At 47.9% G+C, this 23,419-nt stretch overlaps 1 protein-coding gene across 1 annotated transcript in view; it reads left to right on the forward strand.

Annotated features, from left to right (window-relative positions):
* Positions 1 to 20,232, forward strand: part of KIF26B (kinesin family member 26B) — a 448,213-nt gene extending 427,981 nt beyond the window's left edge. Inside the window, exons 14-16 of the mRNA XM_055323943.1 lie at positions 3,526 to 3,728; positions 4,249 to 4,399; positions 13,386 to 20,232. Of these exons, the coding sequence (XP_055179918.1) occupies positions 3,526 to 3,728; positions 4,249 to 4,399; positions 13,386 to 13,534 (503 nt within the window). The 3' untranslated portion in view covers positions 13,535 to 20,232. The remainder of the gene's footprint in view (positions 1 to 3,525; positions 3,729 to 4,248; positions 4,400 to 13,385) is intronic.
* Positions 20,233 to 23,419: the final 3,187 nt, after the last annotated feature.

The following is a 23,419-nucleotide window of genomic DNA, read 5'->3' on the forward strand; positions in this document are numbered from 1 at the left end:
GTATTGATACCAGTCACTAAGAATAACAAGAAAGTTCATCTGAGCCAGAGTCTCTGTTTCGGGGACAGGGGTGGTGAATCTGCTGGCCCTTCCAGTACCTGGGTGATAAACCTCCTTACTATGGTCTACCCACTGTCCGTTCTTCGGAATCCAGATTGTTGTGATGTCACGGCGTGACACGGTGTACTCACGGCAGCCGACCGTTAGAATGTTTTCCCACAAACTCGTATCTAGGACTTCGTGCCTACCAGTCCATTTTGTTCTTTAAATCTCTTTTACTCTTTCTTCAAGACCTGTGGTTTTTGGTTTGGCCGTTGTGCTGGGGTAAAGAGCTCTGTAAAAACGGCTGCTCAGACCGTGGACCGCAGGTTCTCTACCTACCCTTGCCTGGCACTACCTCCTTTCATAAGGGCCATCCTCGAGGCTCTCTTGTTAGGTTAGACTATTGGAGGACACGGTATAGAATCAGAGCTCCCTGTTCTGGGAGCTCCCTGTTCAGGGAATCAGGTTGGGGGCCAGAAATGGGTGCCAGGAGCAGCAGCAGCCTTCTGCAAGCAGCTGGCAGAGATCAACCTCACAATGGATGTGGCCGTGGAGGTATGCGCCTTTCAGGTTAGATGACCTTGTGTCGCTTCTTTATGGTTATTATTAAGAGAAATGCTGGCTGTCAAAATGATCAGCGTAAATCAAATGCCACTTCTTTAAGAGAAGCCATAAAACTCCTCAAAGGAAATTCCTAGCTAGATGGCTGGATTATACAATTACTGGAGATGTTTGAAACTGCAGAGGAGACAGGCAGTTATCTTTTATTGGAGATTGCTTTTGAATTTGGAAAATTTTTAATACTTTGGTTGAAAAATGAACTAGAAATATATCAGGCGGATGATAGTCTTGAGCTCTCTGAGTGCCTTGTAATGCGTGCCGTATGAGAAACAACCCAATGTCATTAAGGTCACCCTCTTAAGGTCACCCTCTTGGTCCCATTCCTGGAGATCCATGTTGGTGGAAAGTGCATGGGCTTGGCCAGAGTGTACTGCAGTGAGAAGATGGAGCTGGAGAGCAGGAGACTTGGAGTCTTGGGCTGTGTGGCTTTAGGGAATAACTACCCTCTGAGGGCTTCAGTTTGCTCACATAAAAGTAAAACGAGGGGATTGGTAGAGAACCAGCACGGTCTCTCTAATGCTCACGTCATATGAGACAATGCGGATAATATAAAGAATGTTGGTGGTAATAGGACTTCCTTTCCATAATCTTGATTGGTCCCCCTCTGCAGTGCTTTTGAAACTTAATGACATGTGAGGTGCGGGCGTGGTGGGGAGGGGTAGGCAGCATCAAAGCCAAGGCCATGACAAGAGGTTTGTCATCTAGTTGGTGACAAAGTACGAAAAGCATGGAACAGAATGGTGACCCAGGCATACTGCCAAGTCTGGAGTGGTGTAGTGCAGTGTGAGCGTGGGAAACATTTAGACGTGGGAGAGGCCCAGATCCACAAGAGTCTGTCGGAAAACACTGGGTGAGATTAATTCACCAGGGGGTGTTCTTGATGGATGTAATGACCATAGAAGATGGAACTCAGACCGACTTACACCTTCAATGCATTGCAGCTATGATACGAATTGTAGTGGCAGTGGGGCGTCATTCTAGATTCTTGATCAGGAGTGTGGTAAGGTGAACGAGGCTGTGGTTGCTTTTACTGATGGATTTTCATCCATCCACAGTACATGGCCAGCCGTCTGTGGTCAGCAACACGGCCGCTGGCCGTGAATTAGAGTGGTGACAGCCAGCCTGGGTGGGGAGCAGAGGTCTGTGCTGGCCAGGGCACGTTCAGTGATAAAAGGACGTGAACAGGGAAGGCCCTTTCTGCTCGGTGGCCCCACCCCGAGTCCTAGGACTTACACTGATGCCCTCTGGCATCACTCATCAGGTGTCATGTGGACTCTCCCCAGACATTTAGTATCTTCTTGCTTGTGTCCCTGACCTTTCATCCCATGCCTACTGTTTTCCCCCCCTCGAATTCCTCCCATTGCTCTCCTTCTCCCTGGCTAGCTGGGAAAATCTGAAAACCAGACTGGCACTTTGGTCTGAATGAAGTTCGTTCTGACCATAGAAAGCTGGGGAGGGAAGTAGAGGGCCTGCCCGAAGAGAGGCCAAGCCAGGGAGCCTGATGGTTCTGGGAGGCAGCCAGGGCTTGAGCTGCCTGGATGTGAGCTCCTGCTTGGCCAGTTCTACACCGGGCCCGGCCTGCCAGGTGTCCACACCGCACTGGCACCGGTTACTGTGTGTCCACTGGACACCACTGATCGAGTCATTGGCTGGTTGGTTGGCCAATCAGCTGGCTGGCAGGTGGCCCTACAGTTAGCTCCAAGGTCTTTTTGACATACTTCCCCCTGCTGGTGACCCGGGCTTTAAACACCGAGCCCATCTTCTATATCCTTGGCCATGTAAGCACCGAACACCTGCCCCTCTCCAGGTGCCAAACAAACTCTACTGTGTGGTGGGACACCGGGTTCAGTTTGCAAAGCTGCTGCACTAATATCTGTGGCTAGTTACTCCTGAGAGTGCCCTGCTTTGCTCTGCCCACCTTCTACTGCTCACTGGGTCACCAGATACCATCTTGTTTTGTCCCTTCCTCTCAATGTAGCTGTGACCCTAAATCTGCTCTAGAAAAATGAAGTCCTTAAAGAAGAAAGATCTGGGTAGGCAGTCATGTAAAATTCTCGAAGGTGCCTCAAGTCCAGACTCCATGTGTCTTTTTGTGTTGTTGATGGTCTTCACCTCATGAGGCAGGTGTCAGGCCCATATTTCATCCAGGACAGAGGGGACAGGAGGAGGAGGACAGAGCCCAGCTTTAAGGACACTTTCCAGCGTTGCCTGCAGCATTTCTGCTGATACCCCACAGGTGGGAGCTTAAGCCACCTTTACCGGGGGGCATGGTCCCTATTCTGGAGGCTCTATGCCCTGCTCCTGCTCAGTCCCCTTCACTGAGAAAGAAGAGAATGGGTATCAGGGACAGCTCACTGGCCGTCATGACACGTAAAGCATGCTAAATAGGGTCTGGCACGTAATCAGTGCTTATCATGGTGGTGGTGTGGCTATAAGCAAATAAACAATGTTTTCTAGAACTATTACTATAATACCAAGCACTAGGACCCCTTTTCCTAACACAGATACCTCTTTAACTTCATTGTAACATGTATTCATGCTGAGGGTGTGGCTAGTATGGCTCACATTTCTAGACCATGTGTTTGGGGCACGTGCAGGTGCATGTGTGTGTGCACATGTGTGTGTTTCACGGGTGGAGGTTGGTGGTGGCTCTAAAGGTAAATCAGGGAGTTCATGAGCTTCTGGAAGTAAAGCCCAAGTGCCAGATTAAAGGAGTAGATGTTGAGGTGGCAGCAGGACATTCAGCCCCTGCAGCAGATCCCGGGGTGCCTGTCAGGGGCCTAATCACTCACACCCAACAATATGTATATTTAAAAGATTGAGATTCAAAAGGATTAACTTTGGGCTTCATTCCCTCCTCAGGTTCTCAGAGACGGAGGCTCATCCCGGCACTGTCCCTTGACACCCCATCCCCCGTAAGAAAACCTGCCAGCAGCACCGGGGTCCGCTGGGTGGATGGCCCCTTGCGCAGCACCCAGAGGGGCCTCGGGGAGCCTTTTGAGATTAAAGTCTATGAAATTGATGACGTAGAACGGCTGCAGCGGCGACGAGGGGGCAACAGCAAGGTAAGGGATCTGTCCCCCCATGATGGCAGCCACTGCTCCCCGCCCACCACCCAGCCCCAGGAAGGTGCTGGAGCAGTGACCCGAGAGGCCCCCTCAGACCCTTGGAGATTTCCCAGTGGGCTTCTGGCATGGGAGGGAGGTGGTGGCTCTGCCCCAGATAAAGGGTATTTGCACAGGACTTCAGAGAGCTCTGCGTATCTCCGCCCCGGGTGTCTAGGAGGCTCAGAGGCTGGGCACTGCTGGTCCTCAGGGCTTGTCTGGCTCCAGTTTGGGACACCAGCCACCTCCTCAATTCAAGGAATAATGCCTGTGATGATCCTGCCCTGCAGCTGTCTGAGCTGACTCTGGCAGGGCAGAAACGTGGCAGGGAGGGCCCAGGTCCCCCCCAGCTTCCCAGCAGGGGGCCAGCCCCCTTATTGCTGACTGCACAGAGCATTCCCATTTAGGAGAGGCTGCGTGGATCCGAGCTGGGGCTCTGCCCCTCCTCATGCACGCCCATTCCTTCCTGTCTGCCTTCCAGGAGGTCACATGCTTCAATGCAAAACTGAAAATTCTGGAGCATCGCCAGCAGAGAATCGCCGAGGTCCGAGCCAAGTACGAGTGGCTGATGAAGGAGCTGGAGATCACCAAACAGTATCTGATGCTGGATCCCAACAAGTGGCTCAGTGAATGTAAGGCCCCAGGTTTCTTTCTATCGTGGGGACTGCCGGGTTCGCCAGCTAAACAGGCCTGGCACACAGCCCGGGGTGAGGTGTGCGCAGATGGTGTCCGGATCTGAAGGCCCTGGATGCCATCAGAGAGACAGTAGCACGAGCCCACAGCCTCACCCTCCGAAGGGAAGATGGGAGCGGTGGGGCAGCATGGGGATAGTGAGTGTTGCTCTTGAAAGAATTTTCCTCATGTGTCTCAGTCCCAAGCATCTGAAAATGAGATTCCACACTGCCCCACCCCCCAAAATACAGCAGAAGATTCCCCAGACATGAAGCTGCATTACAAATCTTCTCCTAGGCCGCAAGATCGCATTGCATTTCTAGCCTGAAATACACAAGAATTTATAGAGCTTCTAATAGGGTGGAATGTGCAATCCTAGAAAAGCCTCACAAAGAACCCAGAAAGCAGGAAAAACATTTTTGATGGAAAAGAATAGCATTCACTGTGTTATTTCTGTTCAATAGAAAGCCTAGGATGACAGTAACCATCTCATAACAATTCAGAACAATTTTGCTTTCTCTGACAGATTCAATTGTCTCCTATTTATTTGCTCCTAACCATTCCATTTACCACAAAATAAAGGTCCCGACTATTTCATTGATAGGGGATGCAAGGCTGGAAGACTCAGTCTATAGAATAAAATGCATGACTGCCATTAAAATTCCTCTCCCTCCCTGTCCTGCACTCGCTCCCCAGCCCCCCCCCCCACCGCCTTACCCCTTCACCGGTCCCTGCACACCAATCACCTTCTCCCCCTTGTTCCCTGGCTGGAGGGAGAGTGTGGTAGGCAGGGTCTGCAGGCTCGGATTTGAGAATTACCAGGTGCACGCAGGACAGGATTCGCCAGCCTCCCAGCTGTGCTCTACCCCTAACGGCAGCATGCTTCCAAGTAGTTTCTTTTCCGTAAGAATGGGGTAGTGACATGGCCCAAGCACCCCACTGGGTCCTTGTGAGGAGGATCCAGTGCACCAATCTGAGGAGTTGAACCAAATAGGAGACCATTTCCTCGTGCCTGCTTCCACAGCACACTGATTTAGGTCCTCCGTTATAGACATGGGTGGAGACACGATCTCCCGCTCTCAGGGGTGTTGTCATGCCAGGCACCATGGGGTGGAGGGTGATGTGAGTGAGGACATTAGCTGCTGTCTGCCCACGGCGTACATGTGGGGCCCAGTGCTCATTTCTCTTCCACTTGTGAACACCCGTCTCCGTAGCTCATGAATTCCAGGCACCTCAGGGCCCCAGGGGCACCCCATCAGGCAGACAGTCCCCCTTCATTTGTTCTGCTTGCATTCAAGTCTTCTTTTTTAAGAGCTGTTTATGCCTAAGGCATGCTCGAGAATGGTCTTCATCTTACAAAGTCAGGGTTTTTTCTGGGACAGGAGCAAGCGTACACATTGGCCCATATGTGTAGATGCTTCCTTCCTGCCTTTGTACATGTCAAGAATCAGCGATGGTTTGATGCTGAGAAAGGGAATGAACAGAAGGCCCCATGAAAGGAAAAACATAGATTGTTCCTTTAAGATGAAATGATACCATGAATGAGCAAAAAAAAAAAAAAAAAAAAAAAAAAAAAAAATCCCCAGTAAAGCCGCACGCTGACTATTCCCCGGCTGTGGGTGATAAGCTGAATATTGGCCTAGAAATCTCTGTGCTGGCTTCCATTTTTATTTTTCTTTCTTAGTCCTGATGCCACCTCTGAGGTGGTCCAGTAACAGCCTAAAGTGGTTATGTCATGGTGGGCTTTTTCTTTTTAGTCCTTAAAATTTCCTTTTCCTTTATCAAAGTCTAGTTGACACACACTGTTCCATTAGTTTCAGGTGTACGACATACTGATTCTCCGAGTGCTCATCACAAGTGTGGCTACCATTCATCACCATGCGACACCGTGACAGAACCAGGACTTTATTCCCTACGCTGCGCCTTCCATCCCCAAGACTTACTCATTCCGTTACTGGGAGCCTGCGCCTCTCGCTCCCCTTCACCTGCTCTGCCCACCCCTCCGCCACCCTCCCTTCTCACAACCACCAGTTTGTTCTCTATATTTATGGGTTTGTTTTGGTTTTTCTGTTTGTTAAATCAAATTTGTATTTGTTTTTCCCTTAGCATAGTGCCCTCTGAGTCCATCTATGTTGTTACAGATGGAAAGATCTTCATCTTTATGGCTGAATGATATTCTGTTGTGTTGTGTGCGTGTGCATGTGTGTGCATGTGGGTACTATATATAATAGTCATTCTGACAGGTGTGAGGTGACACCTCATGTGGCTTTGATTTGCATTTCCCTGATGATGAGTGATGTTGAGCATCTTTTCATGTGTTTGTTGGCCATCTGGATGTCTTCTTTGTCTTCTTCAGTTCAGGTCCTCTGCTTATTTTTTGATTGGATTATTTGTGGATTTTGGTGTTGAGTTGTATAAGTTCCTTATATACTTTGGATACTAACCCCTTATGAGATATATTGTTTGCAAATATTTTATACTAGTCAGTAGGTTGCCTTTTTGTTTTGTTGATGGTTTCCTTCGCTGTGCAAAAGCTTTTTATTTTGGTGAAGTCCCAATAGTATATTTTTGCTTTTGTTTCTCTTGCCTCAGGAGACATACCTAGAAAAATGTTGCTAAGACCAATGTCCAAGAGATTACTGCCTGTTTTTTTCTAGTTTTATGGTTTCAGGTCTTACATTTAGGTCCTTAATCCATTCTGAGTTTATTTTTGTATATATTATAAGAAAGTGGTCCAGTTTCATTCTTTGCATGTAGATGTCCAGCTTTCCCAATGCCATTTATTGAAGAGACTGTCTTTTCACCATTGTACACTTTCACCTCCCTTGTTATAGATTAATTGACCGTATAAGCATATTCCTTTGGCTCCCTATCTGTTCCATTGGTCTGTTCCTATTTTTGTGCCAGTATCACACTGTTTTGAACATCATATCTTTGTAGCTTAAAACCTGGAATTGTGACACCTACAACCTTGTTCTTTCTCAAGATTACTTTTTTGGGGTCCTTTGTACTTCCACGCAAATTTTAGCACAGTTTATTCTAGTTCTGTGAAAATTACTGTTGGTATTTTGATAGGGATTATATTGAATCTGTAGCTTGCTTTGAGTAGTATGGACATTTTAACAATATTTATCTTTCTAATCCAGGAGCACGGTATACCTTTCCATTATGTCATCTTCAATTTCTTTTATCAATTATTTTATAGTTTTCAGAGCATAGGTATTCCACCTCCTTGGTGAAGGTTTTTTCCTAGGTATTTTTTTGGGTGCAATTGTAAATTTTTTTCTTAATTTCTCTTTCTGCTAGCTCATTACTCTTGTAATGAGTATAGAAACACAACTGATTTCTGTATATTAATATATTAATGTCATATCCCGCAACTTTCCTGAGTTCTTTTATTACTCTTAGTGTTTTCTTGGTAGAATCTTTAGGGTTTTCTATATAAAACACAAAATGACAGTTTTATTTTTTCCTTACCAATTTGGATGCTTTTTAAATTTCTTTTTATTGTCTGATTTCTGTGGCTAGGAATTCTAGTACTATGTTGAATAAAAATGAGTGGACATCCTTATCTTATTCCTGATCTCAGAGGAAAAGCTCTTAGTTTTTTACCATTGAGTATGATGTTAGCTCTCAGTTTGTCCTATGTGGTTTTTATTACATTGAGATTATTCTCTTTAAAACTACTTTGAGAGTTTTTATCATGAACAGATGTTATACTTTGTCAAATGCTTATTCTGCCTCTATTGAGATGATCCCATAGTTTTCATCCTTCAGTTTGTTAATGTGGTGTGTCCCATTGCTTGATCTGTGGATATTGAACCATTTTTGAATCCGTGGAGTAAATTCCACTTTACCATGGTGAACGATTCTCTTAAAGTATTGTTGGGTATGGTTTTCTAATATTTTGTTGAAGACTTTAGTATCTATGTTCATCAGGAATACTGGTCTCCAGCTTTCTTTTTTTTTTTTTAAACATGTAAGTATTTTTTTTAAATTTTATCTATTTATTCACGAGAGACAAAGAGAGAGAGAGAGAGAGAGGCAGAGACACAGGCAGAGGGAGAAGCAGGCTCCATGTAGGGAGCCTGACACGGGACTCGATCCTGCATCTCCAGGATCATGTCCTGGGCTGAAGGCGGTGCTAAACCACTGAGCCACCGGGGCTGCCCCTTTCTTTTTCTCCTAGTGACTTCATCTGACTATGGTATCAGGGTAATGCTGGCCTCACAGAATGAATTTGGAAACTAACTTCCTTTTCTACTTTTTTGAAACATTTTGAGGAGAGTAGGTATTAACTCTTCTCTAAATATTTGGTAGAATTTAACTGTGAATCCATCTGGTTCTGGACTTTTGTTGAGAGTTTTTGATTACTGATTCAGTTTTATTACTAGTAATTCGGTCAAATTCTCTGTGTCCGGATTCAATTTTGGAAATTATCCATTTCTTCTAGGTTGTCTAATTTGTTGGCATATTTTCATTATAATCTCATAATCTTTCGTATTTCTGTGGTATTGGTTGTTACTTCTCTTTCATTTCTGATTTGCTTTTTATCTTGATGAGTCTGGCTGACAGTTTATCAATTTTGTTTTTCTTTTCAAATAACGAGATTTTGGTTTCAATGATCTTTTTTTTTTGTACTCTCTATTTCATTTATTTCTGCTCTACTCTTTTATTATTTCCTTTCTTCTACTAGCTTTGGCCTTTTCTTCTTTTCTAGTTCATTTGCGTGTAAGATGGATTGTTTCAAATTTTTCTTTTTTCTTGAGGTAGGCCTGTATTACTATAAACTTCCCACTTAGAACTACTTTTGCTGCATCCCAATTTTAGAACATTGTGTATTATTTGTCTCCATGTATTTTTTTTTTCATTTCCTCCTTGATCTCTTCATTGACACACTGGTGGTTTAGTAGCATGTTGTTCAGCCTCTACCTGATTGTGGTTTTCAGTTTTTTTCTTATAATCGATTTCTAGTTTCATACCACTGTAGTTGGAAAGGATATTTGATGTGATTTCAATCTTAAATTTATTGAGACTCATTTTGTGTTGGGACATGTGATCTATCCTGGAGACTATTTCATGTGCACCTGAAAAAGAATGTGTATTTTGCCATTTGGGGAGGGACTGTTTTGTATGTACCTGTTAAGTCCATGTGGCCTAATAGGTCATCAAAGCCACTGCTTCCTTACTGGTTTCTTGCTTGGTTGATCTATGTATCCACTGATGTGAGTGAGGTATTAAAATCCCTTGCTATTATTGTATGATTGTCAATTTCTCCCTTTAGGTCTGTTAATATTTGCTTTTCTTAGGTGTCTAGTGTTGAGTGCGTGAATATTTATAGTTGTTATACCGTCTTGTTGGATTGATTTCTTTATCTTGTTACAGTAATTGTTTTATTTTTTTTTTAATTATTTTTTAAAAAGATTTTATTTATTCATCAGAGGCACGGAGAGAGAGAGAAAGAGAGAGACAGAGAGAGAGAGAGAGAGAGAGAGAGAGAGAGGCAGAGGGAGAAGCAGGCTCCATGCAGGGAGCCCAGCATGGGACTTGATTCTGGGTCTCTAGGATCAGGCCCTGGGCCGAAGGCAGCGCTAAACTGCTGAGCCACCTGGGCTGCCCAGTAATTTTTTAAAAATCTATTTTGTCTGATAGAAGTTTTACTACTTTGGCTTTTTAAATTTTCGCTTCTATTTGCATGGAAAATCTTTTTCCACCCCTTCACTTTCAGCCTGTATGTTTCTTTAGGTCTGAAATGAGGTTTTTTTTTTTTGTAGGAACCATATAGATGGGTCTTGGGTTTTTTTATCCATTTTGTCACCCTATGTATTTTGATTTGCGCATTGAGACCATTTACGCTAAAAGTAATTATCAACAGGTATGTACTTACTGCCATTTTGTTAATTGTTCTCTCATTGTGTTTGTAGTTCTTCTCTGGTCCTTTCTTCTTCTCTTGCTTTCTTTCCTTGTGATTGATGACTTCCTTTTGTGTTATTCTTGGTTTCCTTTCTTTTTACCTTTGTGTATCTATTACAAGTTTTTGGTTTGTGATTCATATGGCATCCTAAGTATATAGCAGCATCTATTAAATTGAAGACCACTTAAGTTTGAACACACTCTAAAACTTCATTTTTACTCCCCACTCCACATTTTTTATATATGTTGACATATTTTACATCTTTTTATGAGTTCCTTTAACTAATTTTTTTAGGTATAATTGGTTTTATTATTTTTTTCTTTTAACCTTCAGACTAGCTTTCTTAAGTGACTGACCTACCTTTACTGTATGTTTGCTTTACTCAGGAATTTTTTTCCTTTCATAATTTTCTTCTAATTATAGCCTTTTCTTGGCTACTTAAAGAAGTTTCTTTCAACATTTCTTTGAGGTTCATTTAGTGGTGATGAATTCTTTTAACTTTTGTTTGGGCAATTCTTTATCTCCCCTTTAGTTCTGAATGATAATCTTGCTAAGTAGAGTATTCTTGGTAGAGGGTTTTTTCTTTCAGCACTTTGGAATATATCATGCCACTGTCTTCTGACTTGCCAGGTTTTTGCTGAAAAATCAGCTCAGTCTTATGATGGTTCCCTTGGAAAAAACTAGTTGCTTCTCTCTTGCTTTGCATTAAAAATTCTCTTTAATCTTTGACACTTTAACTAGTATATGTCTTGATGTGGACCTTCTTGGGTTCACCTTGTTTAAAACTGTCTATGCTTCCTTCCCCAGGTAAGAGACTTTTTCAGCTATAATTTCTTCAAATGATAATATAATTTGATAATCTGAATATTTGATGTTGTCCCAGAGAGCCCTTAACCTATTGTGTTTTCTTTAATTACTCTTACTTTTTGCCATTTGACTGAATGCTTTCCATCACCCTGGCTTCCAGATCACTTATCCCTTCTCCTGCCCCCTCAAATCTGCTGTTGATTCCCTCTTACATATTTTTTATTTCAATTATTGTGTTCTTCAGCTCTGATTCTTACTTATATTTTTGGTCTCTTTGTTGAAGTTCTCATTGAGCTCATCCACTCTTCTCTCCAGCAGGTGAGCATCTGTCTGACCATTGCTGTGAACTCTTCATCGGGTAGATTGCTTATCTCCATTTCCATTAGTTCTTTTACAGAGGTTTTGTCTTGTCCTTTTGTTTGGAGCATATTCTTCTGTCTTTTCATTTGTTCAACTGTGTTTCTGTGTGTTTCTTCTTATGAGGTTGAAGGAATGATCATATGTAGAGATGTCCCCTGTGTTAGCCATGTATGCCTGGCATCTTTGATTGGCTGGCATATGGGCTGGGGATTGGGGAAGTCTGTGCCAGGGCTGCCCTGGCAGGGTGCATGGAGCTGAGGTGGTATAGGCCAGAGGGTCTCAGGGCTCTCCACAGCGTGAGGGCATGCTGATGGGACAGCTGAAGCTGATACGAGTGCAAGCCAGGGATTCCAGGTTCAGGGCAAGCATCACCCTGGCTGGACAACTGGAGCTGAAGCAGGTGTGGGTTGGAGGTGGTCCCAGGATGCTCTACACTGGGAGTGCCCTGACAGGTTGTCTGGAGCTGAAGTGGTACAGGCCTGGAGTGTTCCAGGATGCTTTGCACCTGTGTACCTTGGAAAGCTGTTTGGAGCTATAGTGAGCCCTGTCCAGCACTGTCTGGGTGTGTGCTACCCTGGGACCACCTTGGTGGGCCTGCTGGGCTGGGGGCCTGGGCGCCTGGGGCTTCCTGTGGCAGCAGGCCAGTGAGGGTGTCTCCACCCTGATCCTATCTGTGCTATCATGGTGAAGGTGGAACATAAACCATGACACCAGTCAGCCCCTGTGGGCTGGAGAGAGTTCCAACAACTCCTCTGCTATTTGGCAGAGTTCTGGGGCTGGTTTCTCTCTATTATAGTTGCTTTTTTTTTTTTTTTTTGCATTGTGGTTGTACCCCAGGGTCCCCAGAACTGGTGTGGGCTGAGGGCCCAGGGCTCACTGAGGTGGCAGGCTGTCCATAGCACCTGGACCCTGCTCCATTCTGCACCATCAAGGTGGAGGGTGAATGTAAGCCATAGTGCTCCCCAGCCCCTCTGACCCAGAGAGAGTTCCAGCAAAGCCCCTCACGATGTGGCACAGGGCCGGTTCCTTTCTCTTCTCATCAGAGACTTTTAAACCATGGCTTTTCTTCTGTGCCCTGGGGCTGATGAACCTGCTCCTGGCCGCTCAGCTCTATCCATCCTCAGCAGCTGACAGTATCTGGGGCAGGGAGTAGTGTGGGGGTGGGGTCCCTTCAGAGCCATGTCTCCATCTCTCTTGTGGTTCTCTGTGTTGGACCCTCCATCGTTTGTCGTGCAGAAGGCTGTTGGCCAGCTCTCATTCTTCTTTAGGAGGATTTGCTAGGCAGGTGTGTGCAAGGAGTGAGGAGGTGAGTTCAGGATCCTCCTTCGTTGCCATCTTGGATCTTCCGTGTTTTTTCAACATGAGCCTGACAGTCAGGAGCCCTTGGTCTCATCCCAGCTCTCATCCTTACCGTCTCTGGCCCCGAGTCATCTCACTCCTTCGGGTCTCCGCTAGCCCCCCTGCAAAAAGAGGCGGCCTCCATTACAACTTCTTGTGTTTCCACAGCATCCGTGTTACAGTTCTCGCACTTGTCCTCTCATTTTATTTTACTCTTCTTGGGAACTCAAGTTTGGTAAAGGAGGCGGAATAGCAGTTGTGCCTTTCATCACTTCTAAGGAACCTGTGCTGGCGGAGGGGAGGCAGGGCCGAGCTGGGGGTCCCAGGCCACCATCCTGTTCACGGGCCAGGCCCCCATCCTGGCTGCTATCCAGGCCTCATCCCTCAGAGTCTCATCAACAGGGGAAGGGCCTGAAATCCTAATGATGGAGCCAAGGGCCCAGCATCAGGGGGGGCCGGCAGGGCGGTGACGGGGAGGCTACCCCCTTGTGCCTTTAGCGTCTCCACCAGCTTCCCCTCCTTTGCAGTTGACCTGGAGCAGGTTTGGGAACTGGATTCCCTGGAGTACCTGGAGGCGCTCGAGTGTGTGACGGAGCGTCTGGAGAGCCGCGTCAACTTCTGCAAGGCCCACCTCATGATGATCACCTGCTTCGACATCACCTCCCGACGCCGATGAAGGCTGGCCGGGCCCGCCAGCGCCTCGCCGCCCGGGACCTCAGAGACAGCGGAAGGAGGATGAAGGTTGGTGCACGTCCGGAGTTAGCGCTGAGCGGAAGGCAGTTTTCTTTTGTTTTCTGTAGGAGAGGAGCGGACACCAGACATGTGGGAGGAGGAAGTGATGGGAAGCCCAAGGGACATGGAAGCCCCGCGAGACTGAAGAAGCACTTTGAGGAACTTTCGAGAACTTGTTTATACATCAGGACTGCTGGCAAGAGACCTCTCTCTTCTCTGGCTTCGTGAGAAGGGGCGAGGGCGCATGCAGGATGGCTGTCGGGAGCTAAAACCATTCAACAGGTCACCCAGAGCGACTGATTAAGTGCCTTGCAAATCTTTATTATCCAAACGTTTATGTTCAGACTTTCTCGTGTACAGATGGTGCTAGTCCAGATGAAAACACCACCACACACACGCGGAAATCAAGCGCGTTTTTGAAATGTATTTCCAGCTCGTTTTCTCTTGGTGTTTTATCCTGTTTCTGACTTGCTGTTTCTAAGTAGTATTTGTAGAGCTATTCCCTACTCGGTATTGCATATGAATAAATGTTCAGTGTCCTTTACAGTTCTTCTGGTAAGGCCACTCAGAACACAGAGACTTCGTGGGCCCGAGCTGCTGTGTCTCCAGAGACGGCGGGCACAGCAGGTGACATGGGGCCACCTCTTCCCAGGGGCCCCGGGCAGCAGGCAGACTCGGGGGCAGGTGCACGTGAGCTCCAGAGACACAGGGGGCTGCATCTCTAAGGGAAAAGGAGCCTTTATGAGCAAGGCCTCCCATGTCCTTTGAGAGGGGTGTTTGTTCCAGACACAGCTTCTCCCTCTGAGTCCTGGTGCACATACTGGTTCCCTTACCCCCAAACCCAGGGTTTTCACAGCCGTCAAAAACATCTTTTTTTTTTTTTTTATCGTTTTTATCCCAAAGACCGGATTGAAAGCTTGAACCAACCTGATAGAGCCATATTTTTTGTTCTCTAGTTCTGCGAAGGTATTAGAAGCAGGGAGCCTCTCCCAGGTTAGAGAGCTTCTCAGGCTGGTATATGTTTAGAGACTGGCAACAGCATTGGCTTAGAACAAGAAAGAATGTTGGGAGTCACATAATGGCCCTGTGGACCGGAATGCTGCTCAAATGCAAAACGTCCCCATTCCCCCATGTCCCAAGGCCTCCATCCCAAGAAAGGACAAGGCTTTTCCCCCTCAGGCTTGGCACCAGAAAGTAGAGAGGTTTCCTGTCATGAACTGCACACCCCTTGAGAGGCAGAGCCCAGAGCTTCATGCGTAGGCCTGTCTGGGCCCTCGCTCCCAGAACCATAGGACTTCATCCTCCGATCCAGCTGTTCATCCCTGCCTCCAGCCCCTTAGGGATCATCATACCCATTTTAGAGATGGAACCCCAAGGTACCAAGTGGTCAGAGGATTATCTGATAACAGCCGTGGAACAGCAGGGGCTGCCTCCTACCTCTCGGGTCAGGGCCCTGTGGCCTGCCCACTGGTGAGGGTACTCGGGGTGTCACAGCGTACTATCGGGTTTTGCCCTCCAATGCAGCATACCATTGTGAACCTGTTTCTAGGTTTGACAGTCCCTGCTATCCTGCACCTTGACCCAGCTGCTCCCCAAGGAAACAGATCCGTGTGAACCTTTGCCAGTGCTCCTCTGGACGCATGAAGCCCTGCACAGCTGGCTAGGCAGCCAGTGAAGCTCAGCCAAACTCAGAGCAGAGGGACTGGGGTCTCACGAGCTTCACAGGACTTGGTCCTTTACTGGTCAGAACAGGCCCCGGTGCCCTGAAGGTTCGAGTGTCTGGAGGTTAGCCCCCAGCCTGGAAGCCAGCCCTGTGGATCATGAGTCCAGCTCTGCATTGTCTAAGAGCCTGCTCCCTGCAGACATACACGCAGCAGAGATGCACACATATCAGAGCTGAACAGTCTACAACGTGGTGGAAGGTGCCCCAGAATGGACCATTCCCCCTGTAGTTTAACAGGGAGTGTGTCTGTCACCCTAGGAAGCAGGGCCTCACCGAGCTCCTTGGCCTTCACGCCAGCCTGCAGGGCAGTTTACGGTTCTGGACACACCTCTGCCCTCACAGCACCAGTGTGAATGGGCTTAACAGCAACCATATGGAAGCTTCTGGACCCCAAGAGATGCCCATCTTCTGAGTCTGAGTCTGTACCCCTTTTGCTTGCTACTCTGAAATATACCACTCTGTGAAAAGCTTTTAATTTGGGAATTGTCAAAGATGAGTATTCTAGTCTTTCTTGGAAACAAATTCACTTGATGCATAACCCACATACTTAGCTTTTGTGCCGGCACATGCCCCCTAGCCCCGAGGTCGCCACGCTGTGCTGGCTTCCTGAAGCAGGCCCCTTCCTGAAGCAGGCCAGTGATGGGTCCTGGTGCCTTTCCCAGAGCGAGAACAAGTAGAAACAGCTACAGAAATTTGAAATCTCAATCTTTCCTACGACCTGAGCCTGCTTGTATACATTCATCGCAACTTCATGAGGTAGCAAAAGGGTTGAATGAAACCAAGAGCTTTCTTACCGAGTCAGACTGGCTTCCCGAAGATGCCACGCCATGGACCATCTCACAGAATGTCGTCAGCCAGGCTGAGGACAGCAACTCTGTGTGGAGGTTGTCCATTCTGGTTTTTTCTTTTCTTTTTCCTTCTTTCCCTTAAAACTCAGTGAGCTGCAAACATCCTCATGTACCAAGTACTGATTAACCATGTGAAGACGGCATGAATTTTGTGCTGTCACGTGCTGGCTCCTGGTTCTTCCTAGGAGTTGATGCTACAGATGATGCTCTCCAGGCACAAAGGGACACAGGCCTGGCCAACTCTTCTGAGGCTGTCCCCTTAACTGGCCACACGTGAAGTAGCTCCACATTTTGGTTTTGGTGACACATAACCCAGGAAAGCAAGGAGAATGTCAACCCATTTCCATTTTGTTATCCACAAATAAAAGGACCAGAAGCTTCTATGTGAAATTAACATCTAGATCCGCAAGCCTTCATTCCTCATCTGAAATCTGCCCAAACAGTTCAGTGTCAGGTGAGGCATTAGCCATAGAACAAAACTCAGACCCACAGAGGGGAAATGGTGATATTGTTTCCCAGGGAGTAAATCCAGATTGCTTTCTGTGGGGCTGGTTCACGCTGTGACCGAGTGACAGCGTGCTTAATCCTGGGCTTGCGGTCCCCACCTGAGAGCTGCAATCTTTGATCTTCTTGTCCTTGAACTCCCCTCTCCATCACTGGAAAGCTGTTCCTAACGTTCATCTCTTCCAGATTTGAAATCAGAACACTTTGTGTGATGTTTTATGTCCAGTTGCTATTGTGAACACACAGAACTCATGGCAGATGCAGAGGGCAGGCTCTACTGACGCTGGTAGGGGTCCTACAAGGGACCAGAGCTGGGGAAGGCATGGAAGCCACGCAGCCCAGCATGCGGGACTCGGCAGGCAAGAATCTGGCCAGTTGTCATAAATGTAGCCTCAAGCTTGAAGTCTGCATTGCTGGAAGGTGGCAGTGACCTCCCTGTAGCCCCAAATGCCATCGGGGCAGAGGGCTCAAAAAGTCTGACACACATTTACAACTTATGTTCGTTCTTGGACTTCCGTGCTTGCTGAGCAAGAAACTCTTCTCTGGGCTCCAAATTATAGAGCTGATGTCCAATTTAGGTTGATATGTAACCTTTTCCATAAGTGTCACTATGTGAAAGCAGCTGACTGCTTTGTGGAACAGAGGTCCAGGCTTGTGAGAGGCGACACACTGGCCTCTGCAGACACGGCGTCCAGCGTCCTCAGCCATGGCCAGTGTATGGTTGAGGCTTCCAAAAAAGCAATGCAGTGAAGGTTTTAAACTTCCTTAATCCCAAAAAGGCCGCAAAAGAAATGACTAAAGCTGAGTCCATTCCACGATTGAAATCAGGAGTTTATTGTTACTTCCTTCTGGAGTATTAGTCCACTCTGAGCACATACTGAAAGATTTCCTCACCGTTAACTCACTGTTAAAGGTGATCTCTTTTAAATCCTGAAACCCTGTCAGTAAGAAACAGGTTGAAAGTCTTGTCACAACAGCCAATGCTCAAAACTGCCTGGTCCCACTGTCCCCAGGGCCTCCCCACCACTGCCCAGGCAGGGCAGCCAGGCCTTCGGCGACAGAGGCCACAGCTCACCACTGCCACACGGGAGACCTGGCTGCCGTGGATGAAGCCCACTCCTCTATCTGCCCAGTGAGCCAAAGCCACATGCCCAGCTCCAATGACACTGCCAAGAGTGGTCTAACGTGGTTTGGTGGGTGGGGGTGGTGGTCAGGGAGCAGACGGTAAAATACTTCGTTCCTTTGGATTATAATAGCTCTTTTTCCTCCTGCAGCAAATACCTGTTGGCATTTGTGGGTAAGAACTCGCAAAGCGTGTCACTTAGCAATTTCCCCGACACACACACACACACACACACGTGTGTATGTATATTTTATAATTACAAACTGTTCATTTCCAGATAAAAACCTAGTTCCAATCCAGCAGATGCTCTTGTAACTCAAGCCCACCTTCTCAAAAAAGTTTTTGATCCAATTGCAGAAGCTGGTTTACCCACCCCGTAGATGAATACATTCTGCTTTTGGGCGGCCCTTCTCAGAACCGGATGCCAATGTCCTCATACCAGGCATGGAGCGTGCTGGAGGCAGGAGACAGCCTTCAGCGCGCCCAGGGAACACTCTGGAAACCCATTCATGCCCCGTGTCCTTGCACATCGGGATGAACACTAAAATGGGGCCCTCACATGTCCACGTCATTCCCCACACTGCTGACCAACAGCCCACAGTCCTGTTCAATTTTAGGAAGAATTAGAATTTATTTGTAAACTCAGGATATTGTTTTGTAGCCTCACCTGTGCTTTATAATTTATGTATACATCACGGTTGGAAATGCTTTCCAAGTGTTATGCATTGAAGCCTAGGTGAGGGCATCTGTGGCTGTCCTAGCCCCTCCTCTCATGAGGTCTATAACAGAGACACACGGGCCCCAGAGGGGGAAAGATAAATAAATCAGGAGGGCAGGATTAGGATTCAGTCCTCAAGCTATCTGGCTTTGTGCGACATCTAAGCTGTTTCCATAGCGAGTGGCTGAAGGGGAAACGTCCCATCACTTTGAATATGATGATAATGGGCTTGGAAACCAGCCTCCACAGGCCTGGGTGGGATTTCTGCAAAATTTCTGTGAAAAATATGGACAGTATGAGGTCCCCAGAGTCACCTGAGACACCCACCCACCCACCTCTCAGGTGCAACCAGAGTTCTTCACCTTGGATGCATTAGTACCTATTTGTTCTGGAGAAACCAAAGCACTTTAGTGGATTTTACAACCCATAATACTTAAGGCATCGGGTCCTCTCCCCAGTCTGAGAGGTGGGGAGGGGCTGGGGTCAGTAGTCTCATTGGAGAAGGAGCTCTAGCCTGGAGCCAAGGGTAAGGACGCTGGGCCAGGCCTGGTTCCCTCCCTCGCTATGCAACTTGGGCTCCCCAGGGGGAGATCGGGGGTTCAAAACAGCTGCCCTTCTGGGACAGTGTAGAGAGAAAGTGCTATCAGTGATGGGAAGTGCTTTGACGAAGTGCTCCATGCGGGAGCTGGGGATGATCCTTGAGAGATGAAGAAACTGAAGTCAAGAGGCAGCGATTGGCCCGAGTCCGCAGAATAGTTTTTAGGGTGGAACGTGACCCGAGTCCAGAATCTTGGGCTCTTCCCAGGAGGTGCTGGGTGCACCAGGTGTGTGAACACGTGGACGCACATCATGCCCCTGTACTGGCGTGCATGTGCGTGTGTGCGTGTGTGTGCGCCCGGGGCGTAGATGGATGCATGTGTACAGAAGGTATGTGGCAGGATGGAAGAGCAGAGGGCAGAAAATAGGACTTCTGATCCCAGTGGTGTCAGGAGTCCTGTGGCCTTGGATCCGTGACCAAACTTCTCCGGGACTCTGTTTTCAACTCTGTAAAATGGGCACATTGTGCTACATGAGCGTGGTGGTTCCTGCCGCCTAGTAATGTATGTATGTATATATAAACCTGCTTATCTGTAGACGTGGGCCAACTTGGAAATGGGACACGAGGCCTGCCGAGTCACTCATCTGTGTGAGAAACGGCCGATTCACAACAAGGTCACAGAATCTTGATTTAAAATTCACTGGTAGTATTTACGATCATGGTTTTAAATTCACTGTTTTAACTGGATAAAGGATTGGTGCCGTCTTAAAGATCAAGTTCTTAGCTTATAAGTGTTTGCTGTTAAAACTTTTTAAATAAAGTTCATTTGTCAAAGGCTGAAATCCCAACTATTCTGTACTTGGGCAGGTCCCAACAGCCTCTTTGCAAACAGGCTGGGTTTTGTGTCGAGGTCCATACATTGCTGTATCAAAGCTAGCCGCTGGCTTGATCCTGATAACCATGAGCAGGCTACCTGGAGAACAGTCTGGCAGAGAAAGTTCTAGTTCTCACAAACTGATGACGAACCCATTAAGCTGTGTGCCATTTCCAGTGTGAAGACGTTGTTTGCTGGCGACGATCTCTGACTTTTTGTGGCATATGAGGTGTAAAATGTTGTCAAAAAGAATCTGGTGTTTAAAAAGAAGCAAACTATGGTGGCATTAAATGTTCACTTCTATTCTACTCGGAGTTCTGGATGCCTCTATCCACTGTATCCTTCTGTTCAGAGGGGTAATAATTCAAGGCCCGGGAGGAGGGTTCTTCTCACTAGAGCAAGCCCTTGGCTGTGGGCTTCCTCCCAGCATGAGGCCTGTCTCCTCCCGCTCGCTCAGGGGCTGCCCTCCAGCAAGTTCGGAAGCTTGCCCAGAGCTGGGTGTAGGTGGGGGGCTGAGTCCCAGAGCCCCAGCATTGGTCGGCATCCCCGGGAGTCGGCCACTGGGCTGGGATCACACAAGCAAGTGTGAAGCCTGGCGCTGGGGTGGTGTTTTTGTTGGCCTGGTGCCCGTCCCCGGTGCAGGGTCTGGGGCTTGCACAGAATGCAGGCATTCTCCTCTGCAGACGGCTCAGGCTCGGACACACAACCCCTTGTTACAGCTGTGTCGTCGCCACTGCGACTAGGTACATGCAGGGCAGGAAGCAGAACAAGGTCAGAAACTGGAAGGAAGTCTCCTCAGGGTACCCCTCCCCTCCAGGGACAGTCTCTTCCCACCCCGACCCCTGCAGACTCTCCCTGAGCAGCCATCGGGCACTTTCTGAGCTGCGGGAACCCATCCACTGGGCAGCTGAGGGGAGGGCAGCGGCCACCCCCGGCAAATGCCCAGATGCACACGCTTGGCTCCTGGCGCGGCCCTGCCCTGACTCCACGTCTCCCCCTCCGCAGAGCTGGCCTGGACACCCACACCTCCTAGGCTCCCCACTCTGCCTCTTCCTAAATCGCCCACGAAACCTTCCTGCGCTCCCTTTGGGCCACTCTAGGCAGCAACCATAGGTTCTTAAGAAGCCATAAGCCATAAGGGTTTTCTAAAAATGATGCCTTTGATAGAAGAGTAAGTGGAGGCGCTGCCTGACTCTGAGCATCCCCCTGAGAGACAGGAGGCCACAAAGCTGCATCTAAAACTGATGCTAGCCCCCTCACCCTTACCCTTGAGAAAAAACCATCCAAACGTACGTTCTTACTGCATGGTCTCTCAAACCACTCAAAATTGTGATTAGTGTTCCGTTTATTCTTTTTCCCTTTCGATCCTGCTTTTTCATCTCAGGGAGAACATTAACTCTCTGTCCACCATGGCACCCTCCTCCAGATGGACATAAAAACAGAGCAAGGTGACACCACTGACTAGCAAAGCACTTTAGACTGTCCTGGCACCTGCACGGAGGAAGTGTCTCCATGTCTGATGTTTCCACTTGCTCCTCCTGGTGAAGGCTTAGTTTCCAGAAAACTTATAAACATTTGGAGCCCTTGGAGTGTAAACAGTTTGGCCTGTCAGCAGTTGGTGTGCTCCCAGCACCTGGGGCCGGGGGTGGGGGGGGCTCTTCTTCTACATCTTCAGCCTCTAGAACAGAGTCTGGGGTATAGTGGCTACTCAATAGTAATTGTATGGATCGATAGATGGATGGATGACCTTTGGGAGAAGAGGGACCAGACAACACTTGGGCTTGAGTCTGCTAAAATTTCAAACACCTTTAACCAAAGGACTGGAGGTCCATGTTTGCAAATAAATGCACAGTTGGGATTAAGTTCCCAGGTCACAGTGTAGTAGGAGCAGCAGGTCCACACTGGGTCACACTCATGCCCTTGGTTCAATATACACAACCCTGACCTCCCAACTGCTGAGCAGCCTTGGCTTCCAGCCTCCTGAAGCCTGTCTCTCCAAGAGATGAAACAGAGGAGTGCTCGAGCCCTTGGCCCCCTACTGAATGTTGATAAAGCAATCACTGAACAGACCTTTATCGAGCGTGGGCTTTGCCCCTGCTTTGCCCCTGCTGCTGCTGAATAAAACAGCTTCATGAACTTCGGGCTTCACAAGCTCCTTTAGGTTGGCAAGACTGGCTGGCAAACCAAACCCCATTACAAACAGGCAAACATATGCCCCCTTGAAGGATGAAGTCCTCTCCCACCAACCCCTGACACCCTCTTTTCTTGATTTTGGGCCCTTAGCCGGGCCTCATCTCCAGAAGGGTCTTAAGCCCCGGGGTTAGGAGAGTGAGGGAGGAGGAGCAAGGGAGGGGGTCCAAGCACAGGTCACTCTGAAGGTCATTTCATTTCTGCTAGGAAATTGACTCCCCAGGGCCCATCTGCTGGAGAGGAGGAGAGGCCCCAGGCCCTAGAGCCACTCAGCCAGGCCCCTGCAGGCCCCTGCTTGGGGGAGCCGCCTCACTGCATTTGCCAAGAGCTCAAGAAGGAGCTTAGAGGCCAAGGGATGTAGAGAATGAGGTATGAGCTGTCCCCCAGAGCCACCTGGCCTCTCCAGCAGAGGAGGTGACCCGGAGGCCAACAGAAGAAGCTGCTTTGGTGCTCAGCATCCTGCGTGCTGGGGAACAGTCTGCCATTTGGTTTTCATTTCAAAATTTCAAAATCATTAGGTTGCCCTCCATCTTGGGCCCAGACATGTACACACACCTTGCGTGCGCTCAGAAGAAACACTCAAAGGCCTTCCATGAGCCCACGGAGATCCACTCACTACCAAGGTCCTAGAGAGGAAGGCCTGTTGTTCAACCGGACTTTTGAAAAGCCAGAAATGGAAAATAAAAATAGCTTTTAATCTCGCTCCATTATTTTATAAACACACACGGTCACATATACTTTCACCAATTCTTGATCACCGGGACGTACCCTTTGGGAATCTGCTTGTTTTCCCTGAATAATTGTCCCCTGCACATTTACTCCTGATCAGCTCATGTGCTCCTACTACTGGCTTTTAATAGCTGCAGAATATTCCATCAGGTAGACTGGCCATCATGTAGGTGTAATTCCCTGCTGCTAGACCTTCCAGCTGCTTCCATTTTTTTGGCTATAATAAATGACACTCTAGTAAACATGTTGAACAGGACACACCCAGGACTAGGACACATAAGGCATTTTATACACTGAGCACGGCCATATTTTGATCCGTCCACCCTAAGCAAGGCTCAGAAGCCTTCCCTGATGGTCCCGAGACGGTCACCTTGTCCCCCCTAAGCGTGCATTTCACTGATTCAGCTCATTCCACAAATATATACTGAGGTTCCAAAGGTGGACGGGCTCCTGCTGTCGGACGCTCCAAGTTCTCAGGATACGGTCCTCTGGCTCTCCTGGAGGACACGTGTGTCTGTCCCCAAACATCAGGCTTACAGAGGTGATGGGGAGGCTAACCCCGGGTCGTCCTGGGGTCTGTGG

The sequence above is a fragment of the Nyctereutes procyonoides genome, unplaced genomic scaffold (genome assembly GCF_905146905.1).
Source record: "Nyctereutes procyonoides isolate TBG_1078 unplaced genomic scaffold, NYPRO_anot_genome, whole genome shotgun sequence".
NCBI lineage: Eukaryota > Metazoa > Chordata > Mammalia > Carnivora > Canidae > Nyctereutes > Nyctereutes procyonoides.